We start from the raw sequence: 24,999 nt of genomic DNA on the forward strand, positions 1-24,999 counted from the left end.
CTAAAATATATAACTCTTAGAAGTAAACACAGATATGAAACTTTGTGACTTTAGATTAAGCAATGATTTCTCAGATATGACACCAAAAGCCTAAGCAGCAGCAGAACAGATAAACTGGACATCACCAAAATTAAAGATGGCCAGGTGTCACGGCTCACACTTGTAATTCCAGCACTTTGGAAGGCCAAAGCGGGAGGATCGCTTGAGTCCAGGAGTTCAAGACTAGCCTGGGCAACACAATGGGATCCTAACTCTACCAAAAAAAAAAATACAAAAATTACCTGGTATGGTGGCACATGCCTGCAATCCCAACTATTCAGGAGGCTGAGGCAGGAGGATTGCTTAAGCCTGGGAGGTCAAGGCTGCAGTGAGCTGTGATAGCACACTGTACTCCAGCCTGGGTGACAGAGTGAGATCTGGTCATGGGGGGGAAAAAAAGAATAAAAAGTAACAGGCTATCTAAAAATGTCTGTATAAAATGATTACAACTGTTTGTTATATTGCATAATATTCTTAAATAACAAAAACCTGTAGTGAGGAAGAAGTTAAATAAAGAGAGGAGAGAAAGCAAATAGAGGAGAAAATCTATAGACTGAGATCCCAAAAAGTTTGTGAGCAAATGGAACCCAGAACACTGGATTACCTCTTCTACTATGATAGGGAAAGGTAAAAGCAAGAATAAAGAGGAAAACAGATATATTAAAATAGGTGGGAGAATAAGGAGTTGAGAGTGTTCCCACCAAATGGACCATTGTCTCTGGTAAGCATGGCATCTCCAATGAGTGATGGAGGAAAAAAGAGGATTGCGAGACAAGAGATAGCTGCCAGAACGACAGATCACATTTTTATCCAGTGTATTTTCACCCAGCTGTGCCATAACAATACTAAGATAAAATACAAGAAATAATTAGACAATCTTATCATGGGGCCTCACTGGAACAAAACTCCAAGAAATAGACAATCAACTTTTATAATAATTTTAACATTGTCATGTAAATAGAAAAAAATTAATTATGAATACCCGGAAACACTTCCCTTGAATATAATTCCATTTATATGATCCCATGTAACATGTAAACTTAACTTCTGCAAGAAAATTCCGTTTTTAAAATAATCCTGGGCTGGACGCAGTGGCTCACAGTCATAATCACAGCACTTTGGGCAGCCGAGGAGGGTGGACCGCTTGAGCTCAAGAGTTCGAGACCAGCCTGGCCAACATGGTGAAACCCTATATCTACCAAAAATACAAAAAGTTAGCCAGTGTGGTGGTGCATGCCTACAGTCCCAGCTACTCAGGAGGCTGAGGTGAGGTGGGAGGATTTTTGAGTCTTGGAGCTGGAGGTTGCAGTGAGCCAAAATCATGCCACTGCACTCCAGCCTGGGTGACAGAGCAAGACCCCATTAAAAAAAAAAGAAGAAGATAATCCTTTACAATTAAATAAATGAGAAGGAAAACAATTGATTGGGGTGGCCATTTCATTGTCTGTATTTCTCTATAAAAGTAAAAGAAATTCAATCCTTAATCTAAATCGCTTGTACACTGTTATAGTTTTGATCGGGATTACCTAACTATTTGAAAATCTAATCCTTCCAACTGGCATGGTCTAGATTAGTTAAAAATAAATTAAATTACATTAAAAAAAAGAAAATCTAATCATACAATTGCCACTTTTGGAGTGGCATATTTAAGAACAACTCTACATCTTTCCACAAATTATTACCGCCAAGAAAACTGCTTGCAACAGAAGCAAGAATTGACTGCTTATCTGTTACAACACAGGAAGCAAAAGATCACACACAGTTCCACAGGCTCTGGATGACTGAACAAAAAACCTCTGTTGTTAATATAAGCTCAATCAGGTTTTACATAAACTGTGGAAACATACATTTTTGTTATTAGTATATTCCGTAAAACTTACAAGGCTGTGTAAACAAGAATTCCAAACAGCCTTCTGCATCTCACTCACCTATAATTCGAATTTGAAGGGCCATTCATTATTCTATCCACTAGAATAATATGCCTCATTGTAGGGCTTGAAGATTATAATGTTCAGTACTGCCATCAAGGGTTTACAAGCTTGCTGTACAGATAGAGAATGTACTAGAGATATGTTTAGTTAATTGTAGCAGATGTAAAATGATTAATGCCCAAAAGAATTATATGAGCAAGGCTCAGAAGTCTTAGAAAAGGGAAAAATCAAGACTATCTGAAGTATTCAAGGAAAGTAAAAGATAAAAAATTTCCAAATAATGCTTCCCACTGATACTACTCACTATCTTAGGGAGTTTCTTTATGTCTTTTCAGGACGCTTTGATTTATATTTATTTTATTTATTTATTTATTTATTTTGAGACTCACTCTGTCGCCCAGGCTAGAGTGCAGTGGCACAATCTTGGCTCATGGGTTCTGCCTTCCGGGTTCAAGCAATTCTCCTGCCTCAGCCTCCCAAGTAGCTGGTATTACAGAGGTGCACCACCATGCCCGGATAATTTTTTTATTTTTAGTAGAGACGGGGTTTCACATTTTGGTCAGGCTTGTCTCGAACTCCTGACCTCAAGTGATCCGCCCACCTTGACCTCCCAAAGTGCTGGGGGATTACAGGCATAAGCCACCACACCCGGCCCATTTAGATTTAGACACAATTTTTCTTTTGTTCCTTTTATAATTCTAAAGCTACTCTATTAGATTTGGACTATTAGAAGGTACCATACAGCCAGGCGAGGTGGCTCACACCTGTAATCTCAGCAGTTTGGGAGGCTGAGGCAGGTGAATCACTTGAGGTCAGGAGTTCAAGATCAGCCTGGTCAACATGGTGAAACCTCGTCTCTACTAAAAATACAAAAATTAGCCGGGCGTGGTGGTGGGTGCCTTAACCCCAGCTACTCAGGTGGCTGAGACAGAAGAACTGCTTGAACCCACAAGGTGGAGGTGGCAGTGAGTGGAGATCGCACCACAAGGTGAAAGTGGCAGTGAGTGGAGATCGCACCACTGCACTCCAGCCTGGGTGACGGAGAGAGACTCCGTCAAAAAAAAAAAAAAAAAGGTACCATATATAAGCTCAATAAAAATCATATTTGATATATTCAAGAATGGTTTACTTAGAAAAGAATAAATTTGCTTTTAAATATTTGAAGGGAGTGTTGCTGATACCTTTCTAGGAGAATCTGAGACTACTTCTTTTACATGTTTGCAAGAGAAATATATACATTTAAGCCATTCAAAAATCTAAAATCTAAGAATTAGAGCGTAGATTTTTTTTTTATAATCTGCTAAACATTGCTAAAGACTGCCAAATAACACTTAAATGTGTTTTGACTAGCAGTGGTTTTAAAACGCAAAGTCATCACAAGTCTCTTCCAGACAGTGTGCAACAGCAAAGAACATGATTTCTCTAACGACTCCTTTTACAAAGAATATCTTGAGTAGCCCAGGTAACTTACTAATTCAGTTTCTAATCCTCTCTCCAAAAGCAATACAAATCAAGAAAGAGGGTTAAACATTTGTGTGTAATGACTAAACAAATCATATTTAGCTATTCCTTATCTATTCCTTTTTCCAGTTTCCAGTGTCATTGTCCTAAATCTTTACGATATTCCTTGTGTCCTGACTGTATCCTCATTTTTAACATGGACCTTGCTTCCCATCCCTATACCATTTAAGCATATTCCTATTTTAGAAACTGTTCCCCTTCATTCCACATTCCATATCCTCTTTGCCCCTTCTACAATGAAACATCTTGAATAATCTCCATTCACTTCATATACTTCCTGCCTCCTACTTACTCTTCAAGTCACTCCAACCTACATTCCATACCTACCACTCCATGGAAACCGCTCTCCCTAGGAACATCAATGATGTTGATCAATCCAATGGATATGCTTTAGACCACATCTATTTAATCCTTACAGCAGTATTCAAGCCAATTTACTACTTCCACCTTGCCATTCATGACTGCCACATTCTTCTAGTTTTTCTCTTACATCTCTGGCATCCCTTTTCACTCTCCTGTGCAGGCTTTTTTCCTCTGCCAATCCCTTAAATTGTGATTGTGGTGGTTTAAAATCTGTCCATAAATTCTTTTCAAAAGGTAAAGCCTAATTCCCCTCCTCATGCCTGAAATTCTCATCCCCAGGAGCATGAGTGGAACTTAATGGCTTGTTTGTAATGAACAGAATAAGGCAGAAGTGGTAGTCTCTGACTAGGTCATAAAAGGCATTGAGGCTTCCTCTTTGCTCTCACTTGGATCAGAGCCAGCTGCTCTGTCATGATGACACTTAAGCAGCTCAATGGAGAGGCTACCTGGTGAGGAACTGAGGCCACCTTCCAACAGCCAGCAAGGAACTGCGGCTTTCTGATCACAGCCATGTGAGTCATCGTGGAAGCTGATCCTCCTGCTCCAGTCAAGCCTTTCAGATGACTGCAGCACTGGCTAATATATTGATTACAACTTCATAAGAGACCCTGAGCCAGAACACAAAGTTCTGACCCATGGAAACTATGAGGTAACAAACAGTTGTTTTAAGTTGCTACGTTTTGGAGTAATCTGTCATAACGCAATAGATAACTAAATCCAGTTGTATTTTCCAGAGTCCTATCCAAAAATCTCTATTCTACTGACTCTCTCAACTCTCCATAAAAGAAAAACTAATATTTATCTGCAGCCCAGATTTATTTTATGTTTTACTGACTGATAAGAGGCTATGCAGCCCAGATTTTTGTCCTAAGCTCCAGGCTATAACACGTCTTAATGTCAATTTCAACATGCCCCAAAGCAACCACTTCTCTCCCCCAACCTGTTCTTCCTATCCTCCTTTTTATCATTCATCCAGCTCCAGCTGAAAACCTACATGTCTTCAGACTCTTCCCCTTTCACTCACATCCAGTCACTAAATCCCATCAAAAGTGACCTCCTGATTACTTCTCTGCAACCATATTTAAAACACACACACACACACACACACACACACACACACACACTTCACCTGAACCTATTGATCAATTTTAACACTATAGAGAGATAAGCTAACATCAAATGCCTCTTGATTTGATAGGTTCCACCTATATAGTATTCTTGCCCAAAAGAAACAAAATAAATTTGATTAAGCTTTCAGCTCAAATTATCAATTCATATAGGAAATACAGAGGACAAAGGAACATGTTTAAACATACCAAAATGATGCTTCCAACAAAATGCAAAATGTGGAAAATTCTACAGAGTAAATGACCTGGTGTCTTACACAAATAAATTGCCAAGAAAAAAAGAGGGAGAACTAGAGATTAAAAGAGACTCTATAATTTTATATGCAGATCTTGTTTGGAATTCCAACTCAAACCAACTGGTAAGGAAGGAATGTTTGCAATATTCTAGGAAATTTAACAGACTGGATATTTGATATTAATAAATACTACTATTTAGCTGGAATAAAAGTATTTTGATAACATTCTTTAAAATAGAGGTACCTTAACTTTCTTTTTTTTGAGACAGAATCTCGCTCTGTCGCCCAGGCTGGAGTGCAGTGGCACCATCTCGGCTCACTGCAAACTCCACCTCCTGGTTCAAGTGATTCTCCTTGAACGGAGAGGCTGAATTCTCGGCCTCCCAAGTAGCTGGGATTACTGGTGCCAGCCACTGCCCCCAGCAAATTTTTGTATTTTTAGCAGAGATAGTGCTGGCCAGGCTAGTCTTGAATTGCTGACCTCAGGTGATCTCCCTGCCTCAGCCTCCCAAAGTGCTGGGATTACAGGCTTGAAGCACCATGCCTGGTCACATACTGAAATATTCACAAAGAAATAATACAGTGTCGCCGGGCGCGGTGGCTCACGCCTGTAATGCCAGCCCTTTGGGAGGCCGAGGCAGGTGGATCATGAGGTCAGGAGATTGAGACCATCCTGGCTAACACGGTGAAACCCCATCTCTACTAACAATACAAAAAAACTAGCCGGGCGTAGTGGCGGGCGCCTGTAGTCCCAGCTACTCAGGAGGCTGAGACACGAGAATGGCGTGAGCCCGGGAGGCGGAGCTTGCAGTGAGTCGAGATGGTGCCACTGCACTCCAGCCTGGGCGCAGAGTGAGACTCCGTCTCAAAAAAAAAAAAAAAAAAGAAAAGAAATAATACAGTATCTGGGATCTGCTCTAAAAATAATTCAATAGACGAGGAAGGAGTTAATGGGAGTACTAATAAAACAAGATTGGCCATTTGTTGGTATTTGCATAAGCTGGATGAAATGAATTCATTTTACTGTGCTCTTTACTTTTATGAATGTTAAAAATTTTCTATAATAGGCTGGGCACAGGGCTCATGCCTGTAATTCCAACATTCTGGGAGGCCGAGGCAAGTGGATTGCTTGAGCCCAGAAGTTCAGAAACATGGTGAAACCCCGTCTCTACCAAAAATACAAAATTAGCCCGTCTTATAACTTGGTTTCAAAATAAATGAATAAATAAAATAGATTTAATTTTTTTTTAATTTCTATAAAAGTTTTTTCAATAATAATAAAAAGTGCTTACAACACTGAAATAACTCTCCACTGCCCTGGGGATAAAGTTTAAATTCCTTAACATGGTTTGCCAAGAAAGCCTTTCATTATCTGTCCTCCTGCTTAACTCTCCAGTTCATCTCTCACTACTACCTACCTCACAGCCCAACCTCCAGAAATGACAAGTTGCTTACTCTTGTCTCCTTCAAAAAACTTTTATTCCCTTTGTCTCAAGCACTTTTCCCTTTTTGCTTACATGGCTAATCTCTACTCGTCATTCAAGTCATAACAAACCTGCTTCTCCAAGGAAACCTTTCCTAACCCTCCAAGACTGAGTCAAGTAGCCAGCCCACCTATGTATCCCCCTGTGCTTCCTCTATCACAGCTCTTATATGGTATGTCCCCCAACATTTTATAGGTACCATGAGAGCATGAACAATTTCCATCTTATTTGCCACTTTAACCCCACTTCTTAACAAAGTGCCCGGCACACAGTAGGTACTCTGTAACCTTTCAAAAATTAACAAAAGGCACAAATTCCTCTAACTTTCTAAACTTTCAACTCCTCATAGATCTATACCTCCCCCAATTTTCCTTCCTTCCACATCTTTTGTGATTATGAGCCACATAAACAATTGGTTGCTCACATAGTGTTCCCAAATTTATATCCTTAGCTCTCCCTGGCCATTTCATCTAATAAAAATTCAACTAATAAATTATGTGCTATATTCCAACAGATATTCATCTCCAGGCCTGCCCTCATGGTTCCAAATACCTTCTGGACATAATCTCCTGTTACCTTCCACACACACCTTAATACTAGAGCTGCTTAGAAATTCTCAATATTCTCTTAATGCACCTTTTGTTCTCAAGTTTCCCAATCTGTGCATATCCTTTCCCATTACCTGAAATGTCCTTCCCCTCTTCTACCTTTATCCTTTCAGTCTCAGCCCAAATGTCTCTCTGGCCTTTTCCAGGCAATGTTCCCACAGTACTCGGTTCTTTTTTCTATTGCAGAATTTGGCATATTGCTTTGAAATGATGTTTAGGTATTTGCTCTGCTAGACTGTGAGTTCCTACATGGGAGAATTACTTCCCCTTCATGCTTGCACTCCTATCACATATAGTACAATGCCTGTTATAGTCAGCCCTAAATAAATGCTTGCTGAATGAATTATAGTATATTAGATTTCTAATAAATAAGAGAGAGAGAGCTAGAGCTGAAAAGAGTGCCCAAATCTACTTTCCTAAAGGAAATAATCAGTTTCCCTGTTCCCGTATTGGGCAGAATAAAAATATAACAAGCTCTTTTTCAAAAACTAAAGACTCACAGATTATTAAAACAAAAGAAATTATGAAACAAAATAAAAGAATAAAGACCATTCCATCTGCTGATACCAAGTCTGGTGAGGACACAGGCTGAAGTGAGGTTTGTGTAAATCTATTCAGTTCACAGCAATCGCAATGATCCTAACCCAATCCTGAGATTATCTCAATAACAATTCTCAGTAAGGCCAACTCTAAAACAAGGTCACTCTAGTTTAGTTCAGGGTTTTCAGGACCACCCTAGAATATATACAACCACAGAGACAGACTACAAGTCAAGTGATTTTGGAAACAAGAATTAAAGGTATGCTATTTACTGCCTTGCTTGGAAGGCTACACAATTAATTCAGATATTCTTCCTGGAAGATGTAGCTCCAAGTTATTAGCCACATGCAAATCAATAACATGTACCTTCAAATCCTTCAGAATCCAAACGGACTGAAATAATGTCATATGTGTAGAATTCACTGCCAAAATCCAATGTGTCTCCTACCTTCCGTTTTAAATAAATATCTATCCTTTTCCCATCTTTACTAGATCTCTTCTAATTTGAGATTGGCTATCATTTTATTTTCACAAGATGGTACAATTCTCTGTTGTTTCTCTGTAAGCAAATACTTTAATATCAAAGAACTAGAAAAGAAAAAAAAATTCTAAACAGTCATTAGTGAGAAATACGATACTTCCTTTCTCTGGCAAGGATAATGTTTTAGGGAATCTAGTCTCAAAAAGAAGGGTAAGTATTGAGGGGGAAAAAAAGTATTTTTTTAAAACCCTATATTTAGCCAGTAAGAAAGGAGATATTTGTCCAAGTATTCAAAAACTAAAAGGGCAATAAAGCAGAAAAAGGATACATGAAAGGAAGAAAAAGAGGAAAAAGGAAGATTCTTTCTGGGCTAGGCATTCCCAAGAACCTCAGCTTGGGGGCCTCTCCAGTATGGTCCTAGATTCAGATCCACACAAATTTGGGATTTGTAAAGTAACTTAACTGCATAGTGCCACTCACTGAAATCACTCTATCTTGAATAGAGTTTATGGGATTTTCTGATTATCACATCTACTGAAACCCCATTATTACTTTTCCTTTATCTAAGCCATGGCTTTCATTAATTCCAGAGTTTTCAGGATATAATATTCAGTTGCCTCTCTTTCATGCCTACCTAAAGACAATCTTCAACAATGTGTTTAAGACTCATTAAGGTTTAGTCTTTTTTTCCCTTTAAAAACTATGTAAAGAAAGAAAGCTGACAGTTGAAGGATGATGAAAGTAATACTTTCACTTTTGCAAGCTTGCCTTTAGTAACTCACAACTTACACCTTTCTCCTTCCTGTAGTGAAAGTGAAGTTTAGTAGAAAAAGTCAATAATTTGGTATCCTGATTCCATCACTTAGTACTATGTGATGTTGGGCAAATTGCTTTAAAAGCCTGGAGCCTCATTTTTCAAAACTCTTACTGGGGATATTAAATGGAGATAATGAATAACCACCTTGCAGAGTCATTAGGAGTGAAATGAATTAAAGGACTCACTAAGCTACTATATAAGCTCCAGAGAAGAGGAACAGTAAATGTCTTTATTACTGTTGATTCTTGCTGGCATGAAAACGTACATAGCAGCTCAATGATATTTTTTAAATGAACAAATAAATTCAGTGTCCCCTTTCTCTCATCAACATTAACCCTTCTTCCATAATCATATGTTTTTCTTTCTGTCTTCTATTATTTTCTAAAGCTTTCTGGGCATTCTATTTTGTCCTTTTAAGTATTTTCTTCCCTCATATCAGCTATCGTTAACTATACACCATTCGGAGAAAGTACCTTTCTAAGTAAGTTACCTCCCTAATACCACCCACCCTCCATATCGAATGCGATGAGGGTGGAGGGGATAGTCAAAACATAAGATTCAAGGCCGCACGCGGTGGCTCACGTCCGGCAGCACTTTGGGAGGCCGAGGCGGGCGGAACACCTGAGGTCAGAAATTCAAGACCAGCCTGGCCAACATGGTGAAACCCCGTCTCTACTAAAAATACAAGAATTAGCTGGGTGTGGTGGCGCATGCCTGTGATCCCAGCTACTCGGGAGGCAGAGGCAGGAGAATCGCTTGAACCCGGGAGGCAGAGGTTGCAGCGAGCTGAGATTATGCCACTGCACGCCAGCCTGGGCGACAGGGCGAGACTCCGTCTCAAAAACAAAAAACCACACACACACACACAAAGCAAAACAAAAAACCACATAAGATTCATAGCAATTCATCTACTTGTCCATAGCCACCAACTCATGTTAACAGTGAAGCCCTGAACCCAGAATATAACTATAAGAGGACACTGCACTATCCCTTGTCTCTCTTCGCTGACAAGAGACTCGCGTGTAGGAAATCCTCTGCTCTCAAAAGTTAAGGCGTCGTTTGAGCTCGCCTCCCGCTAAATAGAGGGGTGCGTCCCTTGAATGAGACACACAACCTGAACCGACTGGAGGGATTTCGGACCCCCTGGTGTTGCCCGAGAGCTGGTCACCTTTGGACCTGTCCCGGCTCCTCCGGTCACTCTTCCGAAGACGCAGAGCGCTTCAATCCCTGGAGGGAAGCTAAGGGGTGCGGCCGGCTACCGGGCCTGGTGGGACAGTGTCAAGTCCACGACAACATATGAAGACGGCATGAACCGCACGACTGGACCTTTTAAGCCATGACTACGACCACCCTTACCCACTCACAACCATGCCGCACCCCACTATCGCTTAACAGCGGACCCTAAGAAAGAAACTTGGCTCACCCCCAACCCATAAATCAGACAGCTAGTTTCTATTTATTGGCTGCGCCCCTCTCTCCCTCACCCTCATTGGCTATCCGAGACGTAGAACCCTCCCCAACAAGGGAACCCTCTCGTACGGCGGCACCCCCAGACTAGCAATCTCAACTCAGCCACCTAAAACCCCGGTTCCCCACCTCCACCCAGGAAACGCGGCCCCGAGGCGCCTGGAGCTGTGCCCTCCAAGGACTCACCGTGTAGTAGGAAAGCAGTCCTGCATTGTAGTCCAGCACGAACCAACGGTACTGCCAGCCCTTCATCACGTTAGTCCATTTGCTCAGCGGCCCTTCCATGATGGACGCCATCTTGGGAGCCGCCAATGACAACAAACGGCCTGACGTCACTCGCCTATATGGCATTCAGCATGCGGGGGGCGGGGCTACAGGGGGCGGGGCGGGTTCGGGGCGGGTCCTGGGCGGTGCCGGCGGATGCTCCCAGCGATCAAGTCAAACATGCTTTCTTTGGGCGCCTATTGTGTGTAGGACTCCATTGCCAGGGATGCGAGAATGCAAACGCGAATACTGCTATTAAGATTATTTACAATCTATCATGGGATTAAAGAAAAAAGATTATGAACATATTAATAAATAATTTTACTGGCCATGATACCTTCCACTTCCAAAAGATTTCATATCTGATATTCATTTATGCATTCATTCCACAAATTCATTCATTTAATAAATATTCGCTATTTTGTGCTAGGCATTCTTCTAGGCATTGGGGATACAACAGAGCCTTCATGACAGGTGAGGGGAATGGTAAAATAAATAGTAAATTATATCATACATTAAAAAATCATATGTAGTCCCAGCTACTCGGGAGGCTGAGTCAGGAGAATGGCCTGAACCTGGGAGGCGGAGCTTGCAGTGAGCTGAGATCCGGCCACTGCACTCCAGCCTGGGCGGCAGAGCGAGACTCCGTCTCAAAAAAAAAAAAAAAAAAAAGGCCGGGCGCGGTGGCTCAAGCCTGTAATCCCAGCACTTTGGGAGGCCGAGGCGGGCGGATCACAAGGTCAGGAGATCGAGACCACAGTGAAACCCCGTCTCTACTAAAAATACAAAAAATTAGCCGGGCGCGGTGGCGGGCGCCTGTAGTCCCAGCTACTCAGAAGGCTGAGGCAGGAGAATGGCGGGAACCCGGGAGGCGGAGCTTGCAGTGAGCCGAGATCGCGCCACTGCACTCCAGCCTGGGCAACAGCGTGAGACTCCGTCTCAAAAAAAAAAAAAAAAAAAAAAATCATAAATGCTATGGAGAAAAACATAATCAAGGGAGGAGAGAGCGTTGGGGCTGCTATTTTAAATTCCCAAATTTAAAGGAAGGGAAGGCCTGAATGAAAAGGTAACTTTTAAGCAAAGAGCTGAAGAAAGTGAAGGAGGGAGCCTGGTGGAAGAGCCTTCCAAGACGAAGGAATAGCAAATGCAAAGACCAGATTTTAGGAGTGAGCGTGGCATCTTGAGGGATCAGCAAGGAGGTCAGTGTGCGTGGAGCAGTGAGCCAGGGAGAAAGTGGTGGGAGACAAGGACAAAGAAGTAGGGATAGATCACTAACACCCAACGAGGGCAATTTAAGTATTTATTGGCCGGGCACGGTGGCTCGCCCCTGTAATCCCAGCACTTTGGGTGGCCGAGGCAGGCAGATCACTTGAGGTCAGGCGTTCGAGACCAGCCTGGCCAACGTGTTGAAACCCCGTCTTTTCTAAATATACAAAAATTATCAGAGTGTGGTGGTGCACCCTGTAGTCCTAGCTGAGGTACAAGAATCTCTTGAACCTGGGAGGCAGAGGTTGCAGTGAGCCGAGATTGCACCACTGCACTGCAGCCTGGGTGACAGAACCAGATTCTATCTCACACACACACACACACACAAAAAAAAGGATTTATTGACCACCTACTATATCTAGGCACTGTTGGAGGTCCTGGGAATACAGCAGTGAATAAGCTGTCTCAGAGCTTAAATTCTGTGATGAAAGCAAACACTAAACAAGTAAACAAGAAAAATATCCAATACTGATTAACACTGCAAATAATTTAATAAATTATTTTAATAAGAAGTCAATGGGTAGCTGATTTATACTGGGTGGTCAAGGCAGGCCTCTTAGGAAGTGGCTTTAAATTTAGATATAGAGGATAAGAAAAAGCCAGCCCTGCAAATATCAAGAGAAAGAGCTAAAAAGGAAACTAAAAGATGAGGCACTAACTGGAAACGGAGGTGTGGTCAAGGGAAGGGCTTTCTTTGTCCTGTTTTAAAATTATTATTTAGATTGAAGACACTAGAGAATATTATTTTCCTGATTTTCAAGAGAGGGAAAAACTGGGGACATCCTAGAGAAAAGAGAGAATAGCAGCAGTGAAGCCCTTCATAAGATTGAGACTACTTTTTATGTTGGCAAAACACTGGAATAAAATACAAAAAAGAAAGAAAGGAAAAGACTGAGACCCCAAGCCCAAGTGCAAAGGTTGACTTTTGATAGTAGCAGAGATACTTCATCAAGAGTAACAAGAAGGAAGAGCAGAGAGTATGGGTTCAGATGCCAGTGGGTCAGTAGTTAGATGGTATAGAAAAGAATGAGTTTGTTTCTTTTCTTTTCTTTTGTATGTGTGTGTATGTTTTTTGTTTGTTTGTTTGTTTTTTAAGACAGAGTTTCACTCTTATCGCCCAGGCTGGAGAGGAGTGGCGCGATCTCGGCCCACTGCAATCTCCACCTCCCTGTTCAAGTGATTCTCTTGCCTCAGCCTCCCGAGTAGCTGGGATTACAGGTGCTTGCCACCATGCCTAGCTAACTTTTGTATTTTTAGTAGAGACGGGGTTTCACCATGTTGGCCAGGCTGGTCTTGAACTCCTGACCTCAGGTGATCCACCCGTCTCGGCCTCCCAAAGTGTTGGGATTACAGGTGTGAGCTACTGAGCTGGGCTGAGTTTCTAATTCTAGTTGAGAAGAGGCTCAAAGCTTAGTAGTTAAGAATGTGGATCCTGGTGCCATAGTACCAGAGTTTTAATATCCAGAGTCATCACTTAGTAGCTACATGGCCTTAGGCAAGTTTGCTAACTTCTCTATGCCTCAGTGTCCCCTTCTTTAAAATGTGAGTAACAACAGTAGCTGTCTACGAAGGTTGTTTCAAGGATTAAGTGAGCTCCTGTGGGTAAAGAGCTTAGATGAGAGCCTGATAGATAGTAAGCACTCTGTTAATATTAGCTCTTATTCTGCAGTTATACAGGCAACAGGAGAAATACATAAATAAATAAGTAAATAATTATTAGTTCTTAGAATTTTCCCAAAGAAATGTGGTATGGGCCGGGCTTGGTGGCTGACACCTGTAATCCCAGTGTTTTGGGAGGCTGAAGTGGGAGAATCGCTGGAGGCCAGGAGTTTGGGACCAGCCTGGGCAACATAGCGGGACCCCATCTCTACAAAAAAAAATAAAATTTAAAACTAAAAACGTTTGTTGGCTATGGTGGCACACATCTGTAGTCCTACCTTCTCAGGAAACTGAGGTAGGAGGATTGCTTGAGCCCAGGAGGTCAGGACTGCAGTGAGCCAAGATCACGACACTGCACTCCAGCCTGAGATGGATGTCAGAGTGTGACACTGTCTCTACAAGAAATTTGAAAAAGAAGTAAATAAGAATATATCTCTACAAGAAATTTGAAGAAGAAGTAAATAAGAACATATCTGAAAGGGATTACAGTCAAAAAAAATGAGCATCCTGTTTCTCCTTTCCTTTCTTTTCCTTGGGATAGTCTCTTTTCTATAGATTACAATTTAATAAAGGTTTCTGGGGATAAGGAAGATGTTTGGCATCTTCGAGAAAGCCAGGCCAGGCTCAGTGGCTCATGCCTGTAATCCCAGCACTTTGGGAATCCAAGGTGGGAGGATCACTTCAGCCCGGGAGTTACAGACCAGCCTGGGCAACAAAGTGAAACTCCTGGGCAACAAAGAACAGCCTGGACAACAAAGTGAGACCCTGTCTCTACAAAAAATTTAAAAATTAGTGAGGTTGTGGTGGCACATGCCTGTAGTACCAGCTACTTGGGAGGCTGACGCAGGAGGATTGCTTGAACCCAGGAGGTCAAGGATACAGTAAGCAGAAATCGCGCCACTCCCCTCCAGCCTAGGCAAGGCAACAGATCAAGACCCTGTCTCAAAAAAAAAAAAAAAAGAAAAAGAAAAAGAAAAAAAAGAGAAGAAAAGGCAAGGCTTGGTTTAAGAGACATGGTTCCTATTCAGGAGCTAACCAGGACATGAAACATGCATGCAACTGAGTGTGGTACAAAGTCATTTCTCTTTCCTTTTGGATATATTTTTTTCTTATTAATTCCACCATTTGTTACCTACCCTATGCCAGGGACTGTGCCAGGAATGTGATATACCTTATCACATTTAATCATCACAATAACCCTGTGAGTATTTTAATCTCCACATTTTACAAATAAGGAAATGAGATTCAAAGAAATGAACAAACTTACCCAGGTATCTTAGACTATTAATTAGCGAATTAACGAGTATCTGAGTCCATATAAACACATATCTGTCTTTTCATCATGCTACATGGCCTCCTCAAAACACACTATACACTTCCTATAGAAACTTGATGTTCCAGACTAATCAGCAGAATGGCTCGTGTTGCTGATGTCTTCTGGGATAAGCAAACTGTGGGGATCTTGAAACATCATGACTCAGATTGAGTTAAAACATTTATATAGTGTTCATTAGTATCCCTCCATTAGCTTCTTAACAGCAGGAACCAGGCTTTATCTTTGTAGCCCTAGAAACTAGCCCAGTTCTTGGCACACAGAAGGTGCTTAATAATTAATGTTTGATCTGAATTATGTGTTCCATTGAAACCGACCAAAAAGTTTCAAGGATTCTGCTAAACTCCATCAGTTACATTGTCTCCTTTATTCCCCTCAACAATCCTTCAAGATTTGTACTATCACACCTGATTCCACATATGAGGACACTGGGACACAGAGTTATTTAGTGGCTTGCCCAAAGTCACACAACTAGTAAATAGCAGAACCAGAATTAGAATCTAGGTCTTTTTATGCCAGATCCATTTCATCCCAGCAGCAAGCTTATCTGCATTGTCTATGTGTAAATGTCTTGATCACTTCTCAGTCTTTTGGCTAAGATTAAGTGTAGTAAATAAATGTCTTGGACATGACACAGGCAATGTCATCAACTTCTAAATCAGTTTTAACTTTCATCAGGGTCACCAGGCATCAGCAGGCTCTACTTAGCTTCAAATGTCAAAACACAGGTGATCAGGGAGAGCCAGGATCAAGTGCCATTCTTGACTCCTAAAACCATGTCCAATTCCACAGCACTTTTTCTACATTCTACACAAAGTGTCAAACTACATGCTTTAGATAATTAGCTGAAGTTACACATGGTGGAGACACATTGGCTGTAGTTCCTACATTCCTCAGTGACTGGCATCTTGTAGAACTGATGTGGCAGCTGATGCAGAGCAGAAAAAGAGGATTAGACTCAGAACTGAAAGGTAGAGTCAATGTTAACCATAAAACATCAAAAACTCATCAAGGACAGGAGCTGGGACAGATTCATCCCAGCATTCAGAATGTCAATAAATATTAAACTAAAGACATGATTTTTGAAAGACCATCTGGCAGCAAAATTGAGGACAAAATGGAGAGGAGCAAGATGAGATAAGAAGACAAAGAGAGTTTTAAAATGCTAATTAAGCAATAGAGAGTTTCAGTTTGGACAATGACAGCATGGATGAAGAATAGGAAAGATACTATTCTGTATATTTATTGAGAAACATTTTGGAGATAAGATTTTAAAACTCACTAAGCAATGGAATTAAATGAGGAGGGAGTAAGAAGAATCAGAGATAATACCAAGGTTTCTTACTTTTGTAACTGAATAATCACTTAGCCAAGCTTTGTTTTGTATGTATGTATTTATTCATTTATTTATTTAGAGACAGAGTCCCACTCTGTCACCCAGGCTAGAGTGCAGTAGCACCATCTCAGCTCACTGCAACCTTCGTCTCCCAGGTTCAAGTAATTCTCCTGCCTCAGCCTCCTGAGTGGCTGGGACTACAGATGCCCACCACCACGCCCGGCTAATTTTTGTATTTTTAGTAGAGACGGGGTTGCACCATGTTGACCAGGCTGGTATCAAACCCCTACCTCAGGTGATCCAGCCCCTGCACCCCCTTAACCTCTCAGAGTGCTGGGATTACAGGCACAAGCCACCAGGCCTGGACTGTTTTGTTTTTAAAAAGGAAGAACAATAATGGCTTGTGTTTCTCAATAGGAAGTTTCCTTCCTTTACACAGCTATTTAGACCATTAATTTTTTCCCTTAGTTTCTAGCAAAAATGATTTGCAACTTTTCCACAGCCAAGAGTTTAGGTACAAATTACTTCATAATGTATTCTGTTGTTGTTGGTTTGCTGTCTTCTCTTCCTAAACTTCACACCAACTGCTTTTTGTTATTGTTGTCATGTTTCTTAATTGGTATTTGTTGAGCATCAAATAAAACAACATTTCTAGAATACTGCTTTATTAAGGGAAAACACAGAAACCTACAAGACCTTGACTGTCGTTTGCTGGATGTAGAGGAAACAAGATCATGCTTATATTTGGGAGAAGCAAAATAAGGCATAGCCTGTTTTGTTCACAGACAGCAAGTCCTGTGGTGGTGGTGGTGTTGTTGTTTTGTTTTTCACCCTTTGTGATGTGCTACAGAGCAAGAAAGTGAAACATCAAGTTTAGGAAAGGCTATGATTTTCAGGCAAAAGGGAGTTGAGAAAGGGAGAGAAAATATTTTAGGAGATTTAGGCCCTGTAAGTGTTCTAAGGAAAGAAAAGAGGAATGAACTAATCTTTTGTCTTCTCCTTCTAGTGTCCCCTTGGAGACCCACATCTCAGCTACCTTGGGCTTTAAACATTTTGCAAACACCCTCCTTCACAGATGGAAGTGACCTTTCATTCTTTACAGCCCCATCTACACCCTGAACAAACATGTAACAGTGTCTGGGAAAACCTATTCCTACTCATTGAGCGCCTGGTTCTCCTATCTCTTGGGTTCTTGGAGGACTCAGTTATATGTGCATCCACAAGCTTAGCACAGTGCCTCACGCAGACAACACGGAACAGAAAGCAGCAGGCAATCTGCTTAGCAGTAGCAGGTAATCTGAATAAAAGGGTCAGGGAAGGCTAGGGAAGCTGGATTGCCAGAAACAGTTTTTACTTACACTTTGTACTTATTTGGGTTGGCTGAGAGGAGCTCATAGAGATTAAGGAGCTAATTCTCCCAAGTCACTCTCTTGAATAAATAATAGTCAAGAAAAAGTAGCTTCTCTAGCTAAAATCTCATTGAGGTCAGTGACTTATTCACCTCTATATCTCCAATATAACAATACTGCCTGGGGCATAGTAGTCCATGTTGAATGTTTGTGAAAATGATGTGAATTAAGGTTAGGAGTTCAAAACCAGCCTGGCCAACATCGTGAAACCCCGTCTCTACTAAAAATACAAAATTAGCCAGGCATGGTAGTGCATGCCTATAATCCCAGCTACTCAGGAGGCTGAGGCAGGAGAATCGTTGAACCTGGGAGGCAGAGGTTGCAGTGAGCAGAGATTGTGCCACCACAGTCCAGTCGGGGAAACAGAGCAAGACTCTGTCTCAAAAACAACAACAACAAATATCAGTTCCTTTTTGAGAGTTTCTTTGGACACCCACACCTGTGCCAACCCCCAGATAGAGCTAATCTTACCTTTACTATGTTCCACAGCAAATTACACATTCTAATTCAGGTAACAATTATCTCACAGCATCCTTAATGAGTTCATCCACAGTGTATTGTGACAAGAATATTCTACATTGTAAGATATATGTGTGTGGCTGGGCGCGGTGGCTTACACCTGTAATCCCAGCACTTTGAGAGGCTGAGGCGGACAGATCATGAGGTCAGGAGTTCAAGACCAGCCTGGCCAACATGGTGAAACCCCATTTCTACTAAAGATACAAAAATTAGCTGGGCGTGGTGGTGCATGCCTGTAATCCCAGCTACTCAGGAGACTGAGGCAGGAGAATTGCTTGAATCCAGGAGGTGGAGGTTGCGGTGAGCCGAGATTGCACCACTGCACTCCAGCCTGGGCAACAAGAGTGAAACTCCATCTCAAAAAAGAAAAAAAAAATGACTTTCAGCAGGCAAGTGGATATCCTAATTGGGAGCTCAAGAAATAAACCAGTGCTGGAATTACACATTTGAGTTTTAATCCATAGGCAGTAGCTGGCTGAGAGTGGTGGTTCATGCCTATAATTCCAGCACTTTGGGAGGTTGAGGCATGAGGCAGGAGGATCACTTGAAGCCAGGAGTTCGAGACCAGCCTGGGCAACATAGCCAGACCCTGTCTCTACAAAAAAAAAAAAAAAAAAAGCCAGGCATGGTGGCACATACCTGTAGTTCCAACTACTCAGGAAGCTGAAATTGGAGGAGCTCTTGAGCCCAGGTGGTCGAGGCTGCAGTGAGCCATGATGGTGCCACTGCACTCCAGCCTGGGTGACAGAGTGACACTCTATCTCTAAAAAAAAAAAAAGAGAGAGAGAGAGAGAGAAGGTAACTAAAGGCATGGGAAGCATTGAGATCAGGGAATGTGGATAGAGTGTATGGTTCAGGATGGAACCCTAGAGGACAGTAAAATTTAAAGAAAAGGAAAAAGAAGAGAAGCCAGGAAAAAAGATTAACAATCAATAATTAGAATGGGGAAGAATGAGAGAGGCTTGAGAAAGCCAAGGCCTCAGGAAAATACTTCAAGATGAAATGCAGGAAATTAAGTGGCATTCTCCTTGGTAAACTCTATTTCCATGTGAATTAGGTCATTAACAGATAGGTAATTAATTAACAGATAGGTAGGGGGAAGGGGAGGTCATAGGATTAGATAGTGAACTTTAAGAAGGTGATGAAGTGTAAAAGGCAAGAGGGAAGGGCTCTGTGAAGTGAGAAAAAAGGGATGGAAGTAGCAATAAGGTCCCAGCTGAGTTTAAACATAAAAGCTATTGGTAGCACTGGCTTATCTTGTTTTGAATGGTTGAGGGATTTTTTTCCCCCAGCAATTCTCAGCAACCCATGTCTAGGAACACAGGAGGTACATCACTGGAATTACCCAAGGTGAGAAAGATTTATAAGGTAGGTGGAGCAAAAACACTGGGAAGAAAGGAGTTGAGAGTAGCTGGTTAGCCTATATGTTAGAGTAGGTAGTTAGGCGGACATGAGCAGGGCAGGAAAGCCTCCCCACCCAGGAATGTCAGGTGACCATCAGATGATGGTCAGGCGATTGTTAAACTCTCTCTCTAAAATAATCATTGAAGGCCAGGTGCGGTGGCTTATGCCTGCAATCCTAGCACTTTGGGAGGCTGAGGTGGGTGGATCACTACTTGAGGTCAGGAGTTTAAGACCAGCCTGGCCAACATGGTGAAACCCTTTCTCTACTAAAAATACAAAAAAAAAAAAACAAAAAAAAAAAAACTGGATATTGTGGCATACTCCTGTAATCCCAGCTACTTGGGGAGGCTGAGGCAAGAGAATCACTTGAACCTAGGAGGCAGAACTTGCAGTGAGCCGAGATTGCACCACTGCACTCTAGTCCGGGTGACAGACTGAGACTCCATCTCAAAAAATTAATTAATTAAACAAAATAATCATTGGTCACTGCTGGTGCTGGGGAAAGGCAATCTCCCAATAGACAGAAGACACTGGAAGCTGATGATCAGCAGCTTCCTGAGAAGATCTCAGGAGTCGGATGAGTGGGCTCAAGCATGTGCACTAAGAGGAAAAATGGTGGAGTTTAACTTGTATATGACCTTCCTCTAGGAACACTAGACTGGTAAGGGAAAAACACCTTAAATAAGCATGTGCACAACTTCAGTAAATACAATGTATGCAGCCCACCCAAGTGCTGGCAGGCCAGTGTGCATGTGGACAGCCTGCCCCAAGGAAAATCAAGAGAGGAGAGATGCAAGTCCTGGAACCATGCCAATGTGTAAAACCCCAAGTCAGGGGTCAGATGGGGCACTTGAATTTCTCAAGTCATCCACTTGGCCCTCTTCCAAGTGTACTTCCTTTCATTCCTCCTCTAAAATTTTTAAATAAACTTTCATTCCTGCTCTAAAACTTGACTCAGTCTCTCACTCTGCCTTATGCCCCTTGGCCAAATTCTTTCCTCCAAGGAGGCGAGAATTGAGCTTGCTGCAAACCTGTGTGGATTCACTGCTGCTAACAGATAGACATAGCTCATGAGATCTAGGCTGATTATGGCAGGAAAGGAGAATAGATTAGGAGGAAGAAGCCAAGAGATTAGATTGGATCTCCTATGAGGTTAAAGAGAGATTTAGTGGGAATAAGAGAGCTAGGAGGATGGAAAGTTGTGTGCATATATACACACACAGTATGATTCCAATTTTATAAAAAATATACCTATCTACCCAGAAGATTATATATACTACAGAAAAACATCTGAAGGCCAGGTGTGGTGGCTCACGCCTATAATCCTAGCTCTTTGAGAGGCTGAGCCAGGTGGATCACTTGAGGTCAGGAGTTTGAGACCAGCCTGGCCAACATGGTGAAACCCCGTCTTTACTAAAAGTACAAAAATTAGCTGGGTGTGGTGGTGCACGCCTGTACTCCCAGCTACTCAGGAGGCTGAGGCAGGAGAATCACTTGAATCCAGGAGAAGGAGGTTGCAGTGAGCCGAGTTCGCACCAGTGCACTCCAGCCTGGGTGACAGAGCATGACTCTGTCTCAAAAAAAAAAAAAAAAAAAGAAAAAAGAAAGAAAGAAAAGAAAAACATCTGTAGTCAATTTGTGGGATTATGGTTGGTTTTATTTTTTTTCTTTAGACTTTTGTGTTTTCCAAATTTTCTACAAGTAACAGACATTGTACTTGTAACTACTTAAAAAGCCATTTTGTAAAGGATAAAAAATATATTTTAAAAAAGTACCACCAGGTAATTATGTCAGCTCTGAATTTGCCAGGCATTTGCCATTTATAATCATATGCCTGCCTCCTTAAGGAGCTGAAATAAGCAAGCATTATAGTTCAAACAGGGACATCCTGTCAGATTGCAACAGCCTTCTGTGCCAACCAGAAGTCTTGCAGAATTCCCATGCCCTCTTCCTCATTCTATATTCAGTTAGGTCCCCATAACTTAAAGACAAATCATTGCAGCCATAAATTTGCAGTGTATTAATTCACTACATTTTTCCAAGCAAGTAGCCTTCACTGAACAGCAATTCTGTGCTGAATCCTGAAGTGCTAAAGATAGTGCTGAAGATACAGAGATCAGTTTCACATAGTTCCTGTCCTCAAGGATCTCAGAGTCTGTGTTGCCACACAGGGCAACACATGCCACGCCAGGGGTAAATGTGCTCTGGGGTGCCTAAACCAGCCTGCACTGGAATCACATAGCCTTTCCTTTCCATGTCCACTGCTACTAACTGGTCTCAAACCTGCACCATTTAATGCTTGGATTGCTACAGTAGCTTAGCGTTATCCGCTCCACTATTGCTACCTTAAACCTAGTCTCCACACTGACTGTGAGAGCCAGTCACATTACTTTCTTTCTTTCTTTTTTTTGAGACAGAGTCTAGCTCTGTGCAGTGGCATGATCTTGGCTCACTGCAACCTCCACCTCCCAAGTTCAAGTGATTCTCCTGCCTCAGCCTCCCAAGTAGCTGGAATTACAGGCACCTGCCACCATGCCCAGCTAATTTTTGTATTTTTAGTAGAGACAGTGTTTCACTGTGTTGGCCAGGCTGGTCTCAAACTCCTGACCTTGTGATCCGTCTGCCTCAGCCTCCCAAAGTGCTGGGATTACAAGCATGAGCCACCGTGCCCAGCTGAGAGCCAGTTACATTTCTAAGGAAAAGATAAAATTTAATTCTTTACTTCCAGACTTACTTTTTGTGTCATGTATCTCCCCACCTCCAAATATGATACCAGTTCCCTAAATTCATGTCATTATTGATCCTCGGGACATTTTTGCGATTTCTGTCTTCTCTGTGTTGAATGTCTTTACTCCTCTATGTTTGTCTGGAAAATACCTACTCATCTTTCAGGACTCTATTAAAGTGTCTATCATCTTCTCTATGAAGATTTTCTTTTTTATCTTTTTTTTTGCTTTTTGGAATGGGGTCTCACTATGTTGCCCAGGCTGGTCTCAAATTCCTGGGCTCAAGCTATCCTCCTGCCTCTGCCTCCCTAAGTGCTGGGATTGCAGGTGTGAGCCACTGCTCCCGGCTGATTTTCTTGATGTATCTCTGCAACTAGTTAGAAATCCCAGTTCCCTTATTTAAATGGCTTTTATAGCACTTGTAATAATTTCCTGCCTTTATTGGCTTGCACATTAATCTTTTTCATTAGATTTAAAAGCTCTTTAAGGACAGGGGAATAATCTTATTCATCTCAGTATCCCAAATACCTAACACAGGAGTTGGCAAACATTTTCTATAAAATGTCAGATAGTAAAATATTTTAGGCTTTGAGGGCCAGATGTCCTTTATCAGAAACACCCAACTCTGCCATGGTAGTAGGGCAAAAGCGTAAGTGAATGGGCATGACTGTATTCCAATAAAACTTTATGTACAAAAACATGAAGCTAGGCTAGGCGCAGTGGCTCACAACTGTAATCCCAGCACTTTGGGAGGCTGAGGTGGGTGGATCATCTGAGGTTAGGAGTTCAAGATTAGCCTGACCCCATGTCTACTAAAAATTCAAAAATTAGCCAGGCGTGGTGGCAGGCACCCATAATTCCAGCTACTTGGGAGGCTGAGGCAGGAGAATCACTTGAACCCAGGAGGCCGAGGTTGCAGTGAGCCGAGATCGCACCATTGTATTCCTGCCTGGGAGACAGAGGGAGACTCCATCTCAAAAACAAAGAAACTATGAAGCTAGCCGTATTTGGTCTTCAAAACCAGTTTGCTAATACCTTTAGTGTATGATGGACTTACAATAAATACCTAATGAATTTTTTTTTTTTTTTCTTGAGACAGAGTCTCACTCTGTCGCCCGGGTGGGAGTGTAATGGCGGGATCTTGGCTCACTGCAACCTCCACCTCCCAGATTCAAGTGATTCTCCTGCCTCAGCCTCTCAAGCTGCTGGGATCACAGGCGCCCACCACCACGCCTGGCTAATTTTTGTATTTTTAGTAGAGACGAGGTTTCATCATGTTGGTTAGGCTGGCCTTGAACTCCTGACCTCAGGTGATCCACCCACCTCGGCCTCCCAAAGTGCTGGGATTACAGGCATGAGCCACTGCCCCCAGCCCTAATGAATTTTTTTTAAATGTAAAATGAAGTGATAGAGGCAGGATTTGCATCCCATTACATTCTGTAGCAGATGCTATTGGTTTCCTGTCCATATTCTCCTGGCATTCACTTCTAGACACCGAAGGCTATTATAGGAAACACATGCAGCTCATTGCCTGAAGATTTTGGTTTTCTTTCTTTCCTTCTGACCAGGCAACATGCTTGGCCTGTGCACAGAGCAAGCTGGGAGTTTCGGAGACTTAATGTTATCAGAACCAATGATGTATCGGGAGTTGAATAATACCCCAATTTTCTCACCCCTCCATTGGGATACCCTGAATGTGCCCTGCACTGTCTCCCAGAGTTCCGCAGCATAGCTGAGGTCCAGTTGCCCACTATGGTAACTAGCTTAATTATGTATACATTATTGACTATCTTCACTTCCTGTCTTACTACCCAACTCCTACCCAGGTTTACTGATATCACATCCTACATAATTTTCCTGCACTCCAACCCAAACCAAGACACATACTTTTTCTATTACATACACCACAGGGCTTAGCCAGAAGACCCCTGCTGAAATGTTTTTGTTGCCTATAAAGAGAAACATATTAATTACTAGTATCTCCTAAAATATTGGCACAGAATAACACAACTACAACAAAAAAAGAAGAGGACTCTCAGAGACTAGAACATAGAAGAGGCTCTGCCATAACCTAGCTGTGTGACTTAGGGCAAATCACTTAACCTCTTTAAGATTTTGTCCACTTTCTAGGAAAGAGAGGCAGTATCATGCACCTCAGTGGGTTTTTGTGAGGATGAAATAACATAAGGTATTTAAGATGTCCCATCCAGTTCCCTAAATAGAGCTATAAGATCGTTTTCTCTCCAAATCTAAAAATCTTGTTCTCAGTTCTCATTCTTTTTGACCTCAGTAAATTTACTTTATCTGTATACAGTACTGTTATTCCTGATACTGCTTTGTGCATTTTTGTTTCACCAGCACATAACTTGTTTTCTTGTTTATATTGCTATTAAAAAAGCAGGAACTTTATCTTATGCTTATTCATACTTAAGTGAAATCATATATCTGAAAATGGGTTGCAAACTGCAA

The 24,999-nt window shown here is 41.8% G+C and overlaps 1 protein-coding gene across 18 annotated transcripts in view; it reads right to left on the reverse strand.

The window, feature by feature from the left end:
• The window catches only part of OSBPL9 (oxysterol binding protein like 9), a 167,864-nt gene extending 156,875 nt beyond the window's left edge, over positions 1-10,989 (reverse strand). For 10 of the 18 annotated variants that reach the window (XM_074006909.1, XM_074006878.1, XM_074006888.1 and 7 more), the window contains exon 1: positions 10,801-10,930. Coding sequence is in view for 8 of the 18 variants with exons in the window: in XM_074006814.1 (XP_073862915.1) it covers positions 10,801-10,965 (165 nt within the window). In the remaining 10 variants the exon portion in view is untranslated. Of the gene's footprint in view, positions 1-10,800 lie in introns of all 18 variants that reach the window. The other 8 variants (XM_074006814.1, XM_074006808.1, XM_005543387.3 and 5 more) reach the window with 1 other exon arrangement.
• Positions 10,990-24,999: the final 14,010 nt, after the last annotated feature.

This window comes from Macaca fascicularis, chromosome 1 (assembly GCF_037993035.2).
Source record: "Macaca fascicularis isolate 582-1 chromosome 1, T2T-MFA8v1.1".
Classification (NCBI taxonomy): domain Eukaryota; kingdom Metazoa; phylum Chordata; class Mammalia; order Primates; family Cercopithecidae; genus Macaca; species Macaca fascicularis.